General features: G+C 38.3%; 1 protein-coding gene and 1 long non-coding RNA gene across 7 annotated transcripts in view; one reads left to right on the top strand and one right to left on the bottom strand.

The window, feature by feature from the left end:
- The window catches only part of STYK1 (serine/threonine/tyrosine kinase 1), a 32,856-nt gene extending 18,819 nt beyond the window's left edge, over positions 1-14,037 (top strand). For both annotated transcript variants that reach the window (XM_038576795.1, XM_038576794.1), the window contains exons 3-10: positions 577-711; positions 3,420-3,686; positions 4,478-4,659; positions 6,430-6,513; positions 7,805-8,013; positions 9,594-9,634; positions 10,222-10,318; positions 12,400-14,037. In XM_038576795.1, the coding sequence (XP_038432723.1) occupies positions 577-711; positions 3,420-3,686; positions 4,478-4,659; positions 6,430-6,513; positions 7,805-8,013; positions 9,594-9,634; positions 10,222-10,318; positions 12,400-12,604 (1,220 nt within the window). In that variant the 3' untranslated portion in view covers positions 12,605-14,037. The remainder of the gene's footprint in view (positions 1-576; positions 712-3,419; positions 3,687-4,477; positions 4,660-6,429; positions 6,514-7,804; positions 8,014-9,593; positions 9,635-10,221; positions 10,319-12,399) is intronic.
- Positions 349-20,995, bottom strand: LOC119866424. 5 transcript variants are annotated; one of them, XR_005379840.1, is made up of 5 exons: positions 20,899-20,995; positions 20,746-20,812; positions 19,484-19,654; positions 4,537-4,731; positions 349-729 (listed from the first exon to the last, which is right to left on the bottom strand). It is a non-coding gene; the product is annotated as an uncharacterized LOC119866424 (long non-coding RNA). The 5 variants fall into 5 exon arrangements; XR_005379841.1 differs by having other exon boundaries at positions 4,537-4,649; XR_005379842.1 differs by having other exon boundaries at positions 19,484-19,618.
- Position 20,996: the final 1 nt, after the last annotated feature.

The following is a 20,996-nucleotide window of genomic DNA, read 5'->3' as shown; positions in this document are numbered from 1 at the left end:
CTGCATAGATTCTAGAAGGCCGATGAGTTGACTTCTAATAGAAATGAAGACAGCATTAATAAAGGGTTGAGCACTAAAGGTCATTGTCTTTGAAGAGTGATAAGTGCCAATCAGAGATCCAGATGCTGCATTCTTCACCTCAGTAGGAAAAATGATGAGACACAGAGCATGCTTGATAGGCTAATATGTAGGGACACTGGGGTTTCTGATTAGAGAGGTGCTCCCAATACTGGCTCCACTGCATGGAAGTGGAGGGGAAGAAAAAGAGATGATCATTTCATTTTTTTAAAATTTTTATTTATTTATGATAGTCACACAGAGAGAGAGAGAGGCAGAGACATAGGCAGAGGGAGAGGGAGAAGCAGGCTCCATGCACCGGGAGCCTGACGTGGGATTCGATCCCGGGTCTCCAAGATCGTGCCCTGGGCCAAAGGCAGGCGCTAAACCGCTGTGCCACCCAGGGATCCCCGAGATGATCATTTCATGTATGAGGAGCTGAGGACTGGTGGATAGGGGAAGTTGTGTGAACATCAGATTGAAATTCTTCAATATCTTCCTGCTTGATTTCCTACCCAGTTGTCCGGGAGCAGCAGTATGAGATCATCATCATCCCAACCATTCTGGTAGGCATCTTCCTCATCCTTCTTGCGGTCATCCTGTGGCTTTTTATCAGAGGACAAAGAGCTCAACAGCCTTCTCCTGGACTCCGAGGTAAAACTTAAGCTGGAGCTGGGGAGAAGTCCAGGGAAAATGGAGTAAGATCCAAGTCTCAGTGAGCTCAAGTCTAGAAGGTGAGGTTCCTGCTACGGGAGGGTGAGGCCCCCCCTCTTGTGGAGTTGAGGCGAGGTGAGCTCTTTGAAACTCAGTATATGCTTGTTAGTTGAAACAGAAGTAGGCAAGAGAGGCCTCATGTGGCCTGTTTCTGTCTTCTTTTTCCTACTGCATTATCAAACATTTGGCCATGTGAGTGTCAATGTATTGGGGAGGAAGATTAGTGGTTAAGGCCTAAGGCTTTGTTACCAGCTTTGAAGGATGACATTTTACTCTGTAATACATTCCAGCCATCCTCTGTGCTCCTGGACTCTATAATGAAAAGGAGTAGCCTTCATGACAGTCTTTGAAGCATTAAGTAGGAGATGATGTCCTGTTCTGAAGTACCACTGAGCATATAATGAAAGTGAATTAGCTCTCATGAAACTAAGAGTTAAAAGAAGGAAAAAAAAAAAAAAAAAAAAAGCCTGACAGTGATCAGAAACTCTATAGTGACTGATCCCCATTCCCTCTCAAAATGGTAACCGGGTGATGGCCATTAAGGAGGGCACATGATGTAATGAACACTGGGAATTATAAGCAACTGATAAGGTCACTAAATTCTACCACTGAAACTAATAATACACTATATGTCAACTAAATTGAATTTAAATAAAAAAAATTTAAAGATCCCAATTCTCTTCTAATTTACTTACAGAAAAACTTCTGAGGTATCTAAACTCACTCTCATGACTTCTGCTTGTCACATTCTCTTTTGAACATTCTAAAATAAAGCTCTTCTCCCTACCACTCCACCAAAACAATTCTTTCCAAGATTGCCAATGATAGCTATACTGAGTCCTCATCTTAGCCTGTCAAAAGCATTTGAAACAATTTTGCCCCTTCTCCTTATTGAAACACTTTATTTTCCTTTTAAATCTACAGTCACTCCCTTAAGTCTTATGGATTCAAATACTTTCTCTATTCTGATTGTAGTCTCCCTTGAACTTCAGATTCATATACTAAACCACCTATTTGGCAGTTTGGATCCCATACACATCTTATACGTAATATGCCCACAGCAAAGGTTCTGAAATTCCCTCACACATGTCCTCTGGCTTTCTAGGGTTCAGTCTAAAATCTTGAAGATGTCCTTGACTCCTCTTTCTCTCATACTTTGTATCCAATCCATTAGCAAATCCTGTTATCTCTATCTTCAGAATAAACTCAAGCCACTCTCATTTTTCAGAGATCATTGAAATACGCTCCTATCTGGTTTCCCTACTTCTCTCCCTATCCCTTTATGGTCTGTTCTCCACAGGGCAGCAGAATGATTCTTTTAAGGCCCACATCAGTCCTGGCTATTCTCTGCTTGGAATTAAATAAAATAACAATATTTTTATTTCTTGGAACAAAAGAAGACAAATTTCTTTCAATCACCTTCCATGATCTGGACCTTCTCTGGCCTCATCTCTTATAATTCTCCAACTATGCCACATAGTTCCAGCTGTACTAACTTCATTTTTCTTCCTCAAATATGCCAAATATGCTTCTTCCTCAATACCTTTGCTCTTCCTGTTCCCTCTGTTTGTAATATCCTTCCTGATTCCAGACGGTTTGTTCTGTAATTGCTTCCAGGCATTTTTCAAATGTCATCCTATCAGAAAGGCCTTTCCTGACCTTCACATATAAAATAGCATCACTGATGCCTCTAATTCTATTTTCCTTTATAACACTCATCACCTGGTATGTTATCGCTTTCTCTCTCCTACCACTAGAAAATAACCATCAGAACCTAGACTTTGCCTATTCCCAACACCTAGAACAATTCCTGGCATGTAGGATATGATATTTGTCAAATAAGTGGATAGGTTAATGAATGAATGGAGATTTAATGAGAAGAATGAATTTATCTTTTCCAGTGGAGGAAAATTGAAAAGAGAAAAGTACCAAATTTTTTTTTGGACTGAGATTCTAGGAAATATGTAATAATTTGACTTTGGGAACATCATAAAGGAGGGAAAATAATCATGAATTAGAGTTGAATAGTTATCCATACCTTCCCTCCACCTTTAAAAGCCATTTGATTGATTTAAACATTAGTTCCTGTGGGTAGTTACCACCACCTTTTTTTTTATTATTTTTTTTAAAATTTTTTAAATTTTTTAATTTATGATAGTCACACTGAGAGAGAGAGGCAGAGACACAGGCAGAGGGAGAAGCAGGCTCCATGCACCGGGAGCCCGACGTGGGATTCGATCCCGGGTCTCCAGGATCGCGCCCTGGGCCAAAGGTAGGCGCTAAACCACTGCGCCACCCAGGGATCCCCATTACCACCACCTTTTAGGTGTCTGTGGTTTGAGTACCTACCCAGGAACTTGCTTAATTGTCTCCATATTATACATATAATCCTAAGAAAGAGAGGAAATGTCATTACCACTTTCCAGAGGTCCATCCTGAGTTGTCTTAGAAGTAATAGGGTTATATTATAAATGTTTTACAAGGTTGGTATTGGTGCTGGTTCATAGAGAAGCATCAGAAGTTCACAGAAGCATTGGCCAGAGAGAAAATTGCTAGAGGAACTTCCTTGCCAGTGTGTTCCAGGCTCTGCTCTCCTGGAGTCCCTACCTAGGGTAGGGAATAGATGACTGGTATGATCGTTGTTCTAGGCACTGGCCCTGTGCCTCCATCTAGGGGCCGAAGCTGGGAGGCAGCAGGACATGGAGGAAGTGTGTTTGTGCCACTTACGGAGAAATCAATGGAAAGTGTCCTACAAACTACCACTCATGCTCTGGCTAAGCTGCAAGTGCCCCGAGAGCAACTCTCTGAAGTTCTGGAGCAGATTCACAAGGGTAGTTATGGAGCTATCTATCGAACCAAGATGCACAGTGGGGACACTGATAAGCCAAAGAGTGTTATCCTCAAGGCTTTGAAAGGTAAAGGGAGAGGTGTTTGATTTCCCTTTCTTTCTCTTTTTTACTTTTCCACTGGGCAGCCCCAAGCCTGGGTGGTTGTCAAGCTTGCAGACACTTAGATGTTAATCAATAGATAGCTGTGATCACAATCGCATGCAGAGCAAGATGGGAATAGAAAGTGAAAACTTGAGGCAGAAATGTTTTTCTTGGGGGTCTTTCAGTAGCTCAGTGTTGTCTATTGAGGTTGATATAAAAACTGGGTATTAGTGCATGAGGATTTGAGGTTGTTTCTTCATTTGTCTGCACTATCACTTTCCCTAATATGCAATAATTATTGCAACTATTTCCTTCCTTCCTTCCTTCCTTCCTTCCTTCCTTCCTTCCTTCCTTCCTTCCTTCCTTCCTTCCTTCCTTCCTCTTCTCTCCCTCCCTCCCTCTTTTCTTTTTTTTTTCTCTTTATATGGACCAGTAGTAGAGGATACAAAACAGCACAAAGCTGGGATAAGCAAGAATACTATTCAAAAGGCCTAGGCAGTGATAATATTTGAATGTGAACTCTTGTCTATTTAGGCAGATTAAAGTCTATCCAGTTCTAATGCCTATGATTCTATGTTGCTTTGAAAAAAAAACAAAAAAATAAATCAGTGACATTGAGAATTATCTTCTAATCAGCTCCCTTTCTCTACTTTTTGCCTATACTTACTCTCCTTTGGAGCCTTGAGAATTACCATCTGAGGTTGCTTCTTCCCTCATACCTCCCATTTTATTGGTAATGTTCTGACTGTTTCCCATGGCTCATCTGTCCTCTACAGAACCAGCTGGGCTCCACGAGGTGCAGGATTTCTTAGGGAGAATCCAATTCTATCAGTACCTGGGGAAGCACAAGAACCTGGTACAACTGGAAGGCTGCTGCACAGAAAGGCTGCCACTCTATATGGTGCTGGAGGATGTGGCCCAAGGGGACCTGCTCAGCTTTCTCTGGACCTGTCGGCGGGTGAGCAGGGCAGAGGTGTTAGGAAGGAAAGGCTTGACCTGGCTGATAGTTGTTCACATGTCAAATAGCCTGCTAATGACACAGCAGAGAGACATTATTGTAATAAAATAACAATGATTGAGTATCACCATCCAATAGAACTTTTTATGATGACAGGAATGCTCTGTATCCGCTCTGTCCACAATAGTAGCCACTAATCACTTGTGGCTATGGAGCAGTTGAAATGTGGCTGATGTGATTGAGAAACTGAATTTTAAATTTTACTTAATGTTAAATAATAAACTTTTAATTAGCCACATGTGGCTACCATATTGGGCAGACAGATTTAGAGTATGAACTTCAGGCTTTATATTCTACTAGCTATGTGACTTTGGGCGAGTCACCTCTCTGAGCCTGAATTTTCTGAATCTGTAAAATGGAAATAATAATAAGTTATTATTAAAATTAACAGAAACTATGTATGTAAAAACTATTGTTAGTACTTATTGTAATTTCATTGCTGTTAGCCTTAAGTGTGTCCTCTATTCTGTAACATCACTCTAGTATGCCAGTCTTGAGGAGAAATTCAGCTTGAATGTTTTTTGTACTTCAAATTCATTTTTAAAAAAATTTAAATGTTTAGAAATTTCTAGACTATAGTGCAAGTCCTTTTCCTTACAATCTTCCTACTTCTCTACATATTGCTTTTTGAAGTATTGCACGTTTCCCTAGTTAGTTGTCACTTACTAATGAATAAGTTCAATATTAATCAAGCCTCCTCAGTAGACTGATTATTTTGCTACTAAATGTGTATGATAAAAAGACCCTGTTAATGCCTTCCATCCAGTGGTGCAAATAGGACGATGTGCAAGTCTTTAGGCATTTATACCTTTGTAAGAGGTTATCCATCTATAACTTGTTCTCGACTTTAACTTCACTATTCTATTTTCAAATTCCACCTTTACTTGTTATAGATCTATTCAGACTTTTTTTTAAAGATTTATTTATTTGACAGAGGGAGAGGAAGAATCAGGCTCTCTGCTGAGCAGAGAGCCCATTGTGGGGCTTGATCCTGGGACTCTGTGATCATGACCCGAGCCAAAGGCAGATGCATAACTGACTGAGCCACCCAGGCACCACTTTGCTTCTCTATTTTAGACCATCTGCATGCTTTTTTCATCACACCAAACTTCTCTTTCTTTTTTTGCATAGTCATTGTCTACTCATCCTTCCAATCTTTTTTTTTTTTTTTGTCACCATCATATGCTCTCTTTTCCATTTCCTTCATGGGGCTTGTAGATATGTAACCATATATTTATGTATGATTATTTGATTCCAGTGTCACACTTTAAGTCGCAGAAGGCAGCGGACATGTTTATTTTGCTTACTCTTGTGTTCTGAATCCCTAGTACTGGAACCTGGCACATAGTAGTCATTCAATGTGTTGAGTTAACATGTTTAATTAATATCACACACACACAGTGCGCCAGGAAAATTATTGCTTTATTCAGGGACTATATATAGTCATATATATTTGTCTTTCTTTCCTGCTATTCTGCTTTTCCTTTATCCTATAATTCATCTACCTTCTTTATTGTCTTTCCAGGACAATAAATCATTGTACTTTGCATATCTGAGAATCTCTCATATTAGCCTCTCCTTGAATCTTAGTTCCTATGTTTTGCATCTTTTCTTTAGCCTTGATATCTACATTTAAGAATATCTCTGCCCCTATTTTTTCAAATCGGTTCATGTCATTTTGACATAATGCTTCTTTCTTTGTCTTTTTAGGATGTAATGACCATGAACAGCCTTCTCTATGATCTTACAGAAAAACAAGTATATCACATTGGGAGTCAGGTTCTCCTGGCTTTGGTAAGGCTGAGCAAAATGCCAACAGGTGGTATGGATTTTTCTTGTTAGCTTGATATTTGACATCATATTTCTCATATTTCTATTTCCAAATGGGGTATATATTATAAAGAGACTCAGATGGAAGTTAAGGGGCAGAAATTCAAGCACTAATAAGCTTTTCTATTCTTTATGAAATTATTTAGATAAGACACTATAACATTGGTAATTCTAGACTGAAAGTCATCAACTTAGGGTTTATAGAAGGAACAGGAAGGGTTTTAAAAGGTTTCTCAGTCTTAAAGTTCAAAAACCATGGCCAAGAGTTAAACGCTTGACACTCTTACTTTCCCACATGTACTAATATTAAGAGATGTAAAATGGCAAATAGCAAGCGAGTTGGGAGGAGATGTGGGAAAAGAAATCAAATAGGTGAAAGGCTGCAGAGCTAGAAGGAAGTGCACAATATTATGCCTGAAAAACAAGAAAGACGAGTTCAGAACACGTTTGGCTGGAGACTTGCTTTGATACTGAATGTGATGGAAAACAGACTTTAAAAAGAACAAGGAACAAGTGGAAGAGAAGAAATAAGAGGGACAACAGCAAGATCATTCATTCATTTTAAATTAAATAAAGATGTAGGAGAAATAATTCAGTGTTTAAGAGAAAAAAAATGTACCTTTACCAGAATAAGGAAATATAGATGGCAATTTCTTTGAAGTTATTTAGATAACTGTGTTTAAAATTAACATTTGCTATTTAGAAAAATTAGGCTCTTTGAAGCTATTTTAAGTATTTGATATACCACTCAAAACTGTGTGACCTTATATAATCATTTAGATTTATCTAAACGATACTTCCCTATCTTATCTGACCTAGTTATTTTAGGGACAAAATGGGATGATATAAATTTATTATTATGACACACAATTTCACTATATATATATATATATTATCTTGTTTGGGGGACTGTGGCTAGAAACTTGAAACCTGCTTCCTTTTGCAGGGTCTAGCTGGATCCTAACTGAGAGAAATGTAAACTCAGGCAGGGGTCAGGGCTTGACACAGTGGGTGATCATACTTTCCAAACTCAGTATTAATGCTGTTTGGATTATTTGCTCAGTTTAGTAGTCCTAAACAATGCAAAAATGTCTGATTCATTATGGTGACTTGGAAGTGTTATGTCATTATCAGTGAGATTTGTTCAGTCAAAAATGTCCTTGTCTTTTTGAGGATTCCTAGGACAGCTTCTCCTTGTCTGTGACTCCAGCCACAACCTCAGATAGCTGACCCATATTTGATCTTATGCTGACAGGAATTTCTCCAGGATAAGCATCTGTTCCATGGGGATGTGGCAGCTAGAAATATCCTGATCCAAAGTGATCTTACTGCTAAGCTCTGTGGACTGGGCCTGGCTTATGAAGTCCATGCCCGAGGGGCCATCCCGGCTACTCACATGGTACCTCTCAAGTGGCTCGCCCCAGAACGGCTTCTGCTGAGACCAGCTGGCATCAGAGGAGATGTGTACGGTTTGTTTCTGCCCTTTAGACTTCGTCCCTTCTTGACCTAGGTGTCCTCTGGTTCCTGACCATGACTGCATCTGTTGTAAATTCTGTGTGATGTGAAATCTCAGAAGTCAGACTCTCCAGGAGAAATGTGTGTTTTGTGACAGAGCTCATATTTGGCATCTGGCTGCAATTCCTTTTAGTGCCTTTTAAAATATTCTTTCTGTATTAGATTAGCAGTCTTCATTAGGAAAGACAAAAGAAAAATGAAAAGATTATTCATACCAATATCTAAAGGACTAGATAGTACAGTCCTTTTTACCTGAAGGAGGTGGGTCCACTTAATCAAAAGTTCAGTTAAACCAGGGATTATTAAAATTAAAAAGTAATATACATACTTCAAGTAATTTATTTTGACTTCAAACATATAAATATACAATTATTTGTTGATCTTTGGGGGAGGGCCAAGGCCTTTTTTTATGAGGGTTGACCCGCTAAGTGAGCTAATACATTGTATTTCTTGTATAAATAGCATTCATAACACATTATGTTTGAGTTTCAGCTTGTGATGATTCTGAGTGAAAAATTTAAAAAAAAAAAAACAACAGCTGTGAAGCAATTTAACTGCAGACATTTATTATTATTTTTTCCAATTTTCTACTGTTGGCTTACCCATGCAATTTGACAACACTTTCTTTTTCAGTAGTGTATTGTTATAGAATACTTTCAAAGCATTCAGCCTAGTTTTCAGGAGCTAGTACTTTTTTACATTTATATTTAATTGATTACATAATAGCATTGTTACATCTGATAGTGTAAATAGTATTGTAAAGAATCACAATTGACTTTTGGTAACCATGTGATTTAGCAGCTTGGAGAAGCACATGGATATAACATAATATCTTACTAGCATAAATGTCATGAGCAGCAGAGGAAATTTAGAATATCAGTTAATATGGTGAGTCAATTAAGAGACTTTCATTGCTGCTTCACTGACATCTGCTTTTCAGTAGAGGTCTGAGAGTAATAAGCATAACTAGGAAATGTTGATGGTTTAGTGGTGATATGATAGAAGAGTGAAATAAGTATGCCTTAAATCATACTGCTCTGGCAAATATCTAGCCCTGTTATGTGTAAAGCTTATTCTGTTAGTGTTTTTCCTAGGTTGGGCAGTTAGATCTATTGAGGAAATAGATAAATGATAAACCTCTCTGGGACTTGTGCTAAGAATAAGGGCTAAAATTTCAGCAGGAGTGAATGGAAAGGATGAAAAAGATGCAGAAGGTAATTTCTTTGGGTAGATGTGCTTGTGTGTTTGCATGAACACATACACATACAATTTAGCAAATGATAGTAAACATCTATGAATGTGAAATATAGAAGAAAAGAGACATAAATCCAGTCTTTAAGGAGATTAAACTTGAAGGGTATTGAACAGAAATGCTTTCTAATTACTTTGCTTATGTTACGAGACACTTTCAATTCCCCTTCATTGCCTTTATATTATTCTTACTGAAGGACCCTGATAGTTTAAGTGAGCTCTCTTTAGGAAAAAAGGCAGAAATAGAAATTAAGTAAATGGCTTTGTTTCTTTCACAGCTGGTCTTTTGGGATCCTGCTTTATGAGATGGTGACTCTAGGTAAGGCGGATCCCTAAAGTAGTACCTGTATGCAAATAAACAAGTATGTTTGGGGGATGTTTGGGGGAGGGCATATGCTATGGAAAGAGGTTTAAACTGGGCTTACATGAAATCCCTCTCCTCTATTTACCTTTTTAATTTTTGCTTTCTTTTTCTTTCTTTTCCTCAACACTTTACCAATTCCAAAGATGTTTTAAAATCCTAAGAATAATTCCAAGAGTGATTTTGTTTAAACACATTGTCCTTAGATTTATTAATCTATTTGATGGAGAAAATGCAGTACTTTTCCATGTTTGGGGAGTGGAGGGCTGTTCTCATTTCTCACTTTGCGTTATTACTTTCATAAAGACTCAACATTTTCTTGAATTATCAGTTTTTTTCCTCTCAAACACCTTTTTTCATCCCCCAAATTCTCTAAGTTATTTTCTTCCTTGATCACTAGGGAATAGCTTTATTGTATCTAGTATCTTTCCTTTGGCTCTACCTTTTGCAAGCAATTAGCTTGGTGGATGAAGTGTCATGATATAGTTCATATTCTAGAGGACTTAAAGTTCCTTTCCTACTCTCATTTTTTTCCATCCAAACAGGGGCACCACCATATCCTGAAGTCCCTCCTACCAGCATCCTACAGCATCTCCAGAGAAGGAAAATCATGAAGAAACCCAGTAGTTGCACACATACCATGTAAGTGGCTTTTAGGGCCTACTCTTCTCTCATTATGACTCCTTTTTTTTTAAGATTTTATTTATTTATTCATTAGAGACACACACACACACACACACAGAGAGAGAGAGAGAGAGAGAGAGAGAGAGAGAGATGCAGAGACACAGGCAGAGGGAGAAGCAGGCTCCATGCAGGGAGCCTGATGTGGGACTCCATCCTGGGTCTTCAGGATCACACCCCAGGCTGAAGGCAGTGCTAAACCGCTGAGCCACTGGGGCTGCCCAACAACTCCTTTTTTGATCTCCATCAACCATGCCCTTTTAAAGTGGCTCAGATGATCCCTAGCCCACCTTTATGTGCTAATATAAAGCCTTAGACAAACCTATGCAGTAAAATACATCTGCTCATATATCATATATATATGTCCTTAAATCTCTCTATATATGTATGTGTACACACACACACACACACACACATAGTGTTGAGGCAACTACTGAAAACTATATCAGCAATCTAAGTTGATAAAATTTAGTTCTTCTAGAAGCTTCTAAAATAGGTAAGAAGTGGACCAAATCCAATGCAAATACATTAGTGTTTTGTCTAAATGTTATCAGTCAGAGACTGCCAGCCTCAGTTCTAATATAGCTGCTATAAAATCCATTATTCTAGAGTAACTCACTGACTCGTATTTGGTGTATAGCTTTTATAAAATATTGACTGTTTTTCCCAGTTCTGAGCAAATTAGAAGCCAACCAAAAGAAGGAGGGGTAGAAGAAATTAGAAGGATGGGAGGAGCATCCAATAATATCAGCAGAAGGGGACAGCTGATGAGTCAGTGCAGAGGCAGAAAATGGAAAAAGTTAAAAATTATACACAGAATTTTGTAACCTATAAATTACAAAAAGGGATTGTTATAGAATATAAGAAAAAGTTAAATAAAATGTAAGAAGTCAGAGGAGAGTATATTAATATAAATTTCTGATAAGACTTTTGTTATAATTTTTCAGCCTTGAAAGGGTAGATTTCCATCAACTGAGTTTCCCTCCAATAGTTACTGTATTGAGCAGATTATAAATGTCAAATATCATAACTATATACATACATATATATATACACACACATGCATATATACAATATAATACTGCCTGGGTATACTAGAATGATCGTTGAAACATATTTTTTATAGGCTTTATTATCTATGTATAAAAATACATAGATAATCTGTCCTTTATATTAGGGGAGGGGAGACATTTAACCAATAAAGTATCTGCGAAAACCTGGGGTAGCCTCGGTTTACTCCAATCCTGTTCAGCTGAGCATCTGCCTAATTTCACCCCATCAATCTGACATGCACAGATTTATAGGATTATTACTGGATTTTGGAGAATTTAATATTTGGATGAGGACATAAACCTTGAAAAATCAACATAAAGTGGGAAGCAACATAAAAGAAAGATTTTGAAAAGCTCAGACTCACATGATAGGGTTAAAAAGACACTGCCTAGTCCTGCTACTTTATGGGACATTGTTTGCTTATCTTAAAATAGGTATAATGATGATAATCCTACCTCAAAGTTATTGTGAGGCTAAAATAAAATAATGCATGCTCAGTTTCACCACCATGCCTTATAAAATAAGTTCTTGCTAAATGTTATCAGTGTTGTTAAATTAGCATCTCTTACACTGTCTCACTGTACTCTTTACTGCAGAAAAGAGTGTGGGAGACACAGTGTGGGCTGAGGCTTACAAGGGAAGGTTGCAGAGAAGGATTTAGATCTAAAACAAAGCTGTAGGAAATGACAACCATGGGGAAGATACTCAGGCAATTGAGCATAGCATGAGCAAAGACAGAGTTGGGTGTTAACAGCCACATCTTAGGCATAGCAAGACACTGACTTGGCTGGGGGAAAGGGGTTCAGTTAGGCAAGGTCTCTGAGGATAAGAAGGAATATTATTATCTGGGAAGACTCTGAGAGGACAATGAGAAGTAGATTAAAGAACTGCAAGGGTTTGTTGTGTTGTTAAGGTTTGTTAGGAGAAGAGACATATTCCTCAAACATTTGTCTTATCAAGGAAGTTAGTTTCTCTTGTTCCCCTTTCAGGTATAGTCTTATGAAGTCCTGCTGGCGCTGGAGTGAGGAGAGCCGCCCCTCACTTCAAGAGCTACACTCACGCCTAGAAACTGCTGCTCAAACTGCAGATGACAAAGCTGTGTTGCAAGTACCAGAGTTGGTGGTGCCTGAACTGTATGCAGCTGTGGCTGGTATCAGCATGGACAGCCTCTCCTATAGCTACAGCATCCTTTGAAGATCCTGGGGAAAGAATATTTATGTGTGATCATATACTATTGGAATGAGTTCCTCTGAGAACAGAGAATAGCTTTCTAGTGAGACATAAAGGGAAAAATAGGATATTCCCCTACACATTTCCCTAGTTATCCAAAATGGTGCTAGATCAGGAAACATACTCCATATACATGCCCTGGAGACTGAGAAGTCCAGTTTCATTTCTGCTACCCCAATCCTGAAGACCCAGAGTAGATGTGGTGGAGAGTATCAATGCAAAGAAAGTTTAGAAATCTATGTGTCTGGCATTGCTAAATAAGCTGATCTTCCCACACAGGCTGGTTTCCTCTTGAAGCATATTTTTATCTAGATTATTATTGGGTCCAGAGAAGTTGGAATCAACTGAGGGAATAGAGAGCTGATAAAGAAGTTGATGAAAAAGAAAATCAAAAGTTATTTTTGCTCAGGAGTATAGACATGGATCAAGGTCATCCTTCAAACAGAAGGTGGAGGAAGGAGATAAAGTTCTTCAGTCCTGGTCTGTTCATGCAGGCCAGGAGGAGGATCATGAAAGAAAACTTACGAGTTTCCTTTTGGGTATAGATTAAGAGATAGGTGGTCTCTTTTTTCATCTAATTATGAGACAAGTGAACTCTGCTGGTACTACTTTAGAAGCTAGAGATTAGCTTCATTATTAGGCTGGTAATGAATATACAGTTGACCTTTGAACAACATTGGGTTTGGACTGTGTGGGTCCACTTATACATGGATTTTTTTCTTGATAAATACAGTGCAATTCTGTAAATATATTTTCTCTTCCTTATGATTTTCTATTTTCTAGATTACTTTACTGTATGAATACAGTATATAATACATAGAACATACAAAATATGTGTTGACTGTTTTTGGTAAGGATTCTGGTAAACAGTCGCTATTACTAGTTAAGCTCTGGAGTCAAAAGTCATATGCAGAGTTTTGACTGTGCACAGATAGGCACACTTAATCCCTGTATTGTTCAAGGGTCACCTGTACTACATATGGATTTAATAAGTAAGAAATGTGAAAGCCAAGCAAGAATGCTTAGTTGTCCAGAAAGCCTTTAAAAGGGTTAGAAAATGATGTAATCTGAGACAGAAGGCTGGTAGTTTCTGATTCAAACACTTCATTAATGTATTGTGAAACTTATTTTGTTAAATTAATATTTATTGAGTAAAAGTTGGATTTTCTAGTATACAGCTGCCCAAATCTCTACAACAAGGAGGAGAGAAGTAAACAAATGGAAGTTCATGTCAACAGAAAAATTCAAGACAATCTACATTGTCAGAAAACTGATTCCTTATGTGTAAAATGGAGATAATACCTACCTCACAGGGTTGTTGTGAGGACTGAACAAGAATATATATTGGTATATATTTGGCTCATATGTGCTCAATAAATGGCGATTTTCTTTCTTTTTCCCTTCCTCTCCTAGAATATTTCATATCTTTTACATTTAGAATCTACTGTAGCCAGGATGCCTGGGTAGCTCAGTTGGTTGAGTTTCTGTCTTCAGGTCGTGATCCTGGGGTCCTGGGATTGAGTCCCACATCAGGCTCCCCGCAGGGAGCCTGCTTCTCCCTCGGCCTATGCTTCTGCCTCTCTCTTAAGAGTCTCTCAAGAATAAATAAAATCTTTGGGTGGCTCAGTGGTTTAGCGCCTGCCATTGGCTCAGGGGATGATCCTGGAGTTCTGGGATCAATTCCTGGGATCGAGTCCCGCATCAGGCTCCCTGCATGGAGCTTGCTTCTCCCTCTGCCTGTGTCTCTGCCTCTCTCTCTCCCCTTGTGTGTCTCTCATGAATAAATAAATAAATAAAATCTTAAATAAAATCTTTAAAAAATGTATACTGTAGCCAAAAAGAGAATCTCAGTCTGTCAGCCACATACTGAAGGATGGTATGGGACAAGTACCACATGACTAAAAAATTAAGCTCATCATTTTATATGAGCTCCTGGATGATGATAGTAGCCTCCTACTATTTAAACATACTGAAAATACCATGACGATGACAATTTACTTGGACATGTGATTTTAAAGAATACTCTGAGTGCTCTGGGAGACACCTAAGGCTTCTGTAGGAAAGATGACTGGTAGTTGAAAAATTTGTAGACATTAGAATCCTAATGAGGTCATGATTAATCATCCAACTGAATAATGATTCTTGCTCCTGTAGGAATACCACACTAGTAAGGATTTAAATGTGTGGGTGTTAAGTGGCAATAGGGAGAAGGGAGGTAGAGTGGCTTGGTACAAAACAATCAAGTCCTATAGAATCTCATTTTTGTTGCTTGGCTGTTTGATTAAATTTACAAAATATTTATGTATTAATTCAAATATTTTAAGAAAGGTGAGTTAACATTAGGGCCAACTGTGCCAGACACTGTTCTAGGTGTTGGGCAAAACAGAGAGCTTTTGATTACAGCCTAGAAAGAGATTTTACTTATATATTTGAGTGGGTATAATACAAATAGTGGTAAGTGCTATGAAGAAAAACTATAGTAGAAGGAAATGTAAAATGTAAAATGAAGACCTCCCTGAAGAAATGGCATTTAAACTCACACCTTATGGGTAGGTAAGTGAGCCTCATAAAGAGTGAGAAGAGCCATCTGGGAGAGGGGAGATGGACTATGTGTGTGAAAACTCTGGGGCAAGGAAAAAAGCATAATTTATTTGAGGAACTGCAAGTAGGGAAGTAGGTGGGGGCATAGTGAGGTTAGGAAGAAAATGATGCATAATGAATCAGAGCATTGCTCTTTCATACTGTATGTTACTAGTTATCTTGGTAGGAGGGAAAGCAGTAGACAATTGCTATTTAAATATTTTTGCACTTAAAAAATAAATATTTTTGCCCTTAATTTTGTTGTCCTGGATTTAGGCTGAGAAAAATGGGTACAGTAATTGTTTAATCTAAGAAAACTGGGTCTTTCCCTTATTTGGCCAGGCTTTCTCCAAAAGCGGGATTATATTTTTGGCATTTTAAACTGGTCAGCCAAACCAGGTGTTTCTGAGCTAAGGAGTGGAAAAGAGAATTCAAATATTTACCACTCAATTAAGTTGAATCTGGGCTTAGCATTTGTTTCATAGTTTTGATTCCCCTCTCCCCAGATCTTTTTTCCAATTTATCCTTTATTGGTTAAAAAAAGTTCTAACATAGCTAGGAACTGAGCAAACACCCATCTGGAAAAAGTGTCTAATTGAAAGTTGAAAATGTAGTGTAACTTAGAATAGTATGAACTAGTAGTTTCAAATCATGCTTATGCAGGACACTAGGGTTTTCCATGGTAGATTTAGGTGTTTTGTTAATAAAACTGAATAATTTTTTTCACTAGTTTTGAAGAAAAGTAAGCTAATGGATAGAATGTTTTTTTAAAAAGATTTTTAAATTTATTTATTCATGAGAGACACACACACACACAGAGAGGCAGAGACAGGCAGAGGGAGAAGCAGGCTCCATGCAGGGAGCCCAACATGGGACTCCATCCTGGGTCTCCAGGATCATGCCCTGAGCTGATCCGCTAAACCACTGAGCCAACCTCTGAGATAGCAATTGTCTATCTGCCCGGATAGAATCTTCTTAATCTTTACCTTGCTATAATAATTTTTATTAAATTTTTGCTTTATCATAGCTCATTTAAACAAATACGTATGGCAAATGCTATGGAAAACTGGGAGGATAGCCTTAATTTAGAGACTGTTTTTACTTGTTTTGGGAGAGTTAGTAGTCATGCTATGTGTTAGAAGTGTATAGCATTGTCATATACTGGAAAAAATCATTACTTTGAATACTGGAATTAAATATATCATCATATCATAATAATCTAGCAATAGTGTTCACTACATATGAACATATCTGGGAAAAAATGGTGTGAAAATTTTGGTGTTTCTGCATGACGGTGTTTTAAAAAAGTAATATCATCGAGTGGTTAAAAAGACATTATGGTTAAAATTTCATAGAGAAGTCTAATTTATTTTATTTTTTAAAGATTTTATTTATTTATATATTTGAGAGCTTATTTATTTGAGAGACAGAGGGCATGCGCATGAGCAGGGGGAGGAGAAGAGGGAGAGGGACAAGCAGACTCCACGCTAAGCATGGAGCCCAGACAGGACTTGATCCTATGACCTGACCTGAAGTCGAGTCAGACACTTAACCGGCTGAGCTACCTGGCTTCTGGAGAAGTCTATTTTAGAAGAAAGAAGAGAAAGGTGGGTGGATGGCATAAAGGCTGAAACAGACCATCTCATTCTGACAATAAAAATTTTTTAATTAAATCTAATTTTTAAATTAGAATGTGGTTTTAGATTATATAATATTCTTGATTTATTACTCTGATCCATTTAATGGAATGAGATAGCCCTGACAGCTTTTGTTCTGTAAATAAAAATTCAAACTTTTCAAAAGCTACTGATAAAATAGAACAAAACCTATCCTCTCCAGTATTTATCTCAGGAAATTCAGAACTTATTTCTGAAAATTTTAAGTAGGAACGATTCGATAATTTTAAATAGTGAGGCAAAAGGCAAAAGAAAAATCTGAGGACAGAGACCTGAGAGATCAAAGAAAAAGAGAATTTTAGATGCAGGTAAAATCAGAATATTTTAACAGACTAACACTTATAATAATCATCTCTGACCATAGCCCTCTGACTTGATTCATTACTGTGAAGCTGAAAGCAATAAACTTAAAATCTCAGGGGAAAATCATTATTTTTTCAATGAATATTGTGTATTTGATTAAATCATTAAGCCTTAATTTCAGCTAGAGTTGGAAATCAAATGCGCATTTCTTGGCTATTATATTTTTAAAAGATTTATTTATTTATTCATGAGAGGCACAGACTGAGAGAGAGAGGCACAGACACAGGAAGAAGGAGAAGCAGGCTCCTCGCAGGGAGCCCAATGCAGAATTTGATCCCGGGATCATGACCTGAGCTGTAGGCAGGTGCCCAACTGCAGAGCCACCAAGGCATCCCAATTGCAGGATATTTTAAAGCTAACCACAGATAGGTTGCCTTAGCGAAGACAGAAGTAGTTCTTTATTTGGCTTCATTTAAGCTGCCCAAACATTTATTTTCCTAAATAAACTCTGGTAATATTAGTAAATATGCTCTAATTTGAACCCTACAGCAACTGAGATTGAGATTTCTCAGTTTGAAAAATATTTTCTGTTTCCAGCCCAAGTTAAAGTATATGAAATGGTTCTTACAAATGAAATATTTCATTGAACTTAAAATTCAGTTCCTGATCTCACCAGCCACATTTCAAGTGCTTAAGAGCTATTCAGAACATTTCCACATCTCTGTTGTGTAACACCCAAGAAGACCACAAAAAACAAATGCTTTATCACTTTGCAATCCTTATAAGATACAAGAGATAGTAAGGCTTATTATTATTTTTTAAAGATTTTATTTATTTATTCATGAGAGACACAAAGAGAGACAGAGACACACAGGCAGAGGGAGAAGCAGGCTCCCTGTGGGGAACTCGATGTGGGACTCAATCCTGGGACTCTGGGATCACGCCCTGAGCCAAAGGCAGATGCTCAATCACTGAGCCACCCGGGTGCCTCAAGGCTTATTTTATTTTATTTTTATATATATAAAGGATTAAGTATATATATTTTCACATCTCTAACCCTCTCTGTTTTTCACATTTCATCTTAAAAACAGAGAGGGTTAGAGAGGATTAGTCTTTGCCTCAGAAGTCTTTATAGGGGATAAAAACAGTAAGTGGCCTATAAAGATCTTAACACTGTGCATTCCACACATGCTACCTACATAGTCTTAGTTCTAGTACCTGTAGCTCTCTTACGTAAGCATGAAGATGAACACTGGCATGTGTGCCAAATATCTGAAGAACATGCACTAGGGAATCTAAAGATATTGAATGATGCTCCCTGCAAAAAACAGGCCAAATGGATTACTGCTTGTATTTTCAGAGCTACTATGGAATATTGTGGCCAAATTTCTGTGGGCTATTCTTGTAGTAAGTACACTGACCAACTCATCCCAGTTTGCCTGGGACTTTGCGGGCTTTAAAACTGAAAGTTCCACATCCCAGGAAACTCTCAAATCCTGGTCAAACCGAATGGTTATTCACCTTAACGATAAGGGATAGTGCTTTATGTGTCTTGTTTATTTTCCATAATGGCAGCATATAACAGGGACTGAATAATTTCTATATTAACATTTATACAATGATTAATATAGATTTCTATATTGACGATATATGTGTTAATACAGATTCAACATAATCTGGCCCAGTCTGCCTTTCTAGTTTTTCTACTCGCATGAATCTTATGTGTTAACTATAGTGAATTTCTTCGCTTTCCCAAATCACACACTATGCCTTTGCTTAGGCTGTTTTTTGCTTAGGGTGTTTTCTGCCTGGAATGCTTTCTTTCCCTTTGAACATATACCAAATTTATTCAAGGATGTCTAATTTAAATAGTAGGTCTGGTCATAAGCCTTCCTTGATACTTCCCTTTCTTCAGTTTCCCCTACTCCCCAATAAAATGACTTGCTTCTGCTGTACTACCAGCATTTAAGAATATCCTTTCTTTTCTTTTTTAATAACTGATAACCAATTTATTAAAAAGGTTGATGTAAGCATCTGCACTGGTGACTTCAACCTCACCTTCTAGCTCAATACTGATGGAAGTAATTTGCTTAATAATTTTAGAAGGGCTGTGCAAATCAATGAATCGCTTGTGGATCCTCATCTGAAAATGATCCCAAGTCTTAGAACCTTGACCATAAGGAATTTTTCTTATAGTGATTCTCAGAGCCTTGGTAGGCATCTAAACTGGTCCTTTCACTTTGAGATTCTTTTCCTTTGTGCCTCTGATCAAGTCAGTACATACCTTCTCCAAAGACTTTAGGTTGCAGCTGGTTAGGTAATTCTAATTCTGTGAATTGCTACCTCTGGTTCCACGGGTGTTTTCCCGATGTCTTTAAAAGCCATGGCTGCAGCTTGGCTCCCTGATGAACTTGTTCCTCTGGGACAGGGAACAGCAGTGAGTCAGGAGCTGAAGCTGGGTGTACAAAGTTCTGCTATTATTGCACCTGTATCTTCTTCAAAGAGCTAAAAATATTCTTTCTTTTAAGGTTTGCCTCCTCGTGTTAATACATGTCTACATGATTGCTTTCTTCTCTGGACTAACAGTATAAAGGGGTCTATTATTATTACCAGTGTCTGTCCATTTCTGGCACATAAGAAATGCTAAATGTTAAAGTCATTATGTGTTTTACAAATTTTAAAACTTATTATACATTTATTATCTCATTTGATCTTCTCAGTAATTCCTGAGCTTGGCAAAGTTGATTGTAGGATATTCACTCGGTTGGTGAACAAACAGGCGTCAACAGTGACTAAGCAAACCACGGTTAGTAGAGGTAAGTGATGGGAATGAATCCCAGGTCTTCTGACTGCCACTCTTTCCTCTATATCCTGCTGAAGGTTAAAGGTCACCCAACAGAATTACGCTGATGGTAAAAACAAGGGTGATCAATAATATTCGAAAAGCAGACTGTGTATAAAGTTTCTTTCCACTTCCTCCAAAACCCATTCTATACTGGGACACTACTTTAACCTCCCCAATTTAATTCTTTCTGGTAAGAATCGTGGGCTGGGGCGCCTGGGTGACTCAGCCAGTTGGGCATCTGCCTACTGTTCAGGTCACGATCCTCAAGTCCGGGATGCAGCCCCAAGTTGGGCTCCCTGCTCAGCGGGGAGTCTGTTTCTACCTCTGCCCCTCCCCCTGGAGAAATAAAATTAAAAAAAAAAATGTGGGCTAAACCATTTGATCTTAAGTCACATTCCCCAAACTCCACAGGCTACCAAAGATCAACCCTTACTGAATGATGGAAGTTTTACTATTAAGAGGAACTCTCTTAATACGGTAAATGTCAGAGATTTTTAGTTTCAAAGCGCTTTTCAAATTTCAGACCTCTTGTCTGATGGATTCTTTCTACTTCGCCTCTATTCTAGGTTCCATCATTGTACAAAGGGGAAAGCCCCGGTGAAGAAGCTAACTTCAGGAAAGGGCCGGTAGTCCGGGTCTACCATTCTGATTCCGGGCTGTTTCTTTTTGCACCAGTTAAAGGGGAATGAGGCCACACCCACCTCGTGAGGACGGGATGCCGCGAGGATTAGGGATTCGAGGAGGAAAAGCGACTTGCAAACCTTCATTCTAAACCCATAAGTAATCATTATTAGTTTTGCCAATACAATATGAGCTACTTAATTTGGGGGGGGGGGGGGAAATGGTCTTCCAACCTTAATTACGCAAAGTTCCTATCGCCCGGGCGCCTCTGAGCAGCTAGAGTCCGCCTCCCCCCACGGTCCTCCAGGGACCCGGGAGCGGAAAGGCGCGC

This window comes from Canis lupus, chromosome 27, assembly GCF_011100685.1.
Source record: "Canis lupus familiaris isolate Mischka breed German Shepherd chromosome 27, alternate assembly UU_Cfam_GSD_1.0, whole genome shotgun sequence".
Classification (NCBI taxonomy): domain Eukaryota; kingdom Metazoa; phylum Chordata; class Mammalia; order Carnivora; family Canidae; genus Canis; species Canis lupus.
The sequence above is the reverse complement of the archived record's forward strand: the minus strand, read 5'-3'. Positions and strand labels throughout refer to the sequence as shown.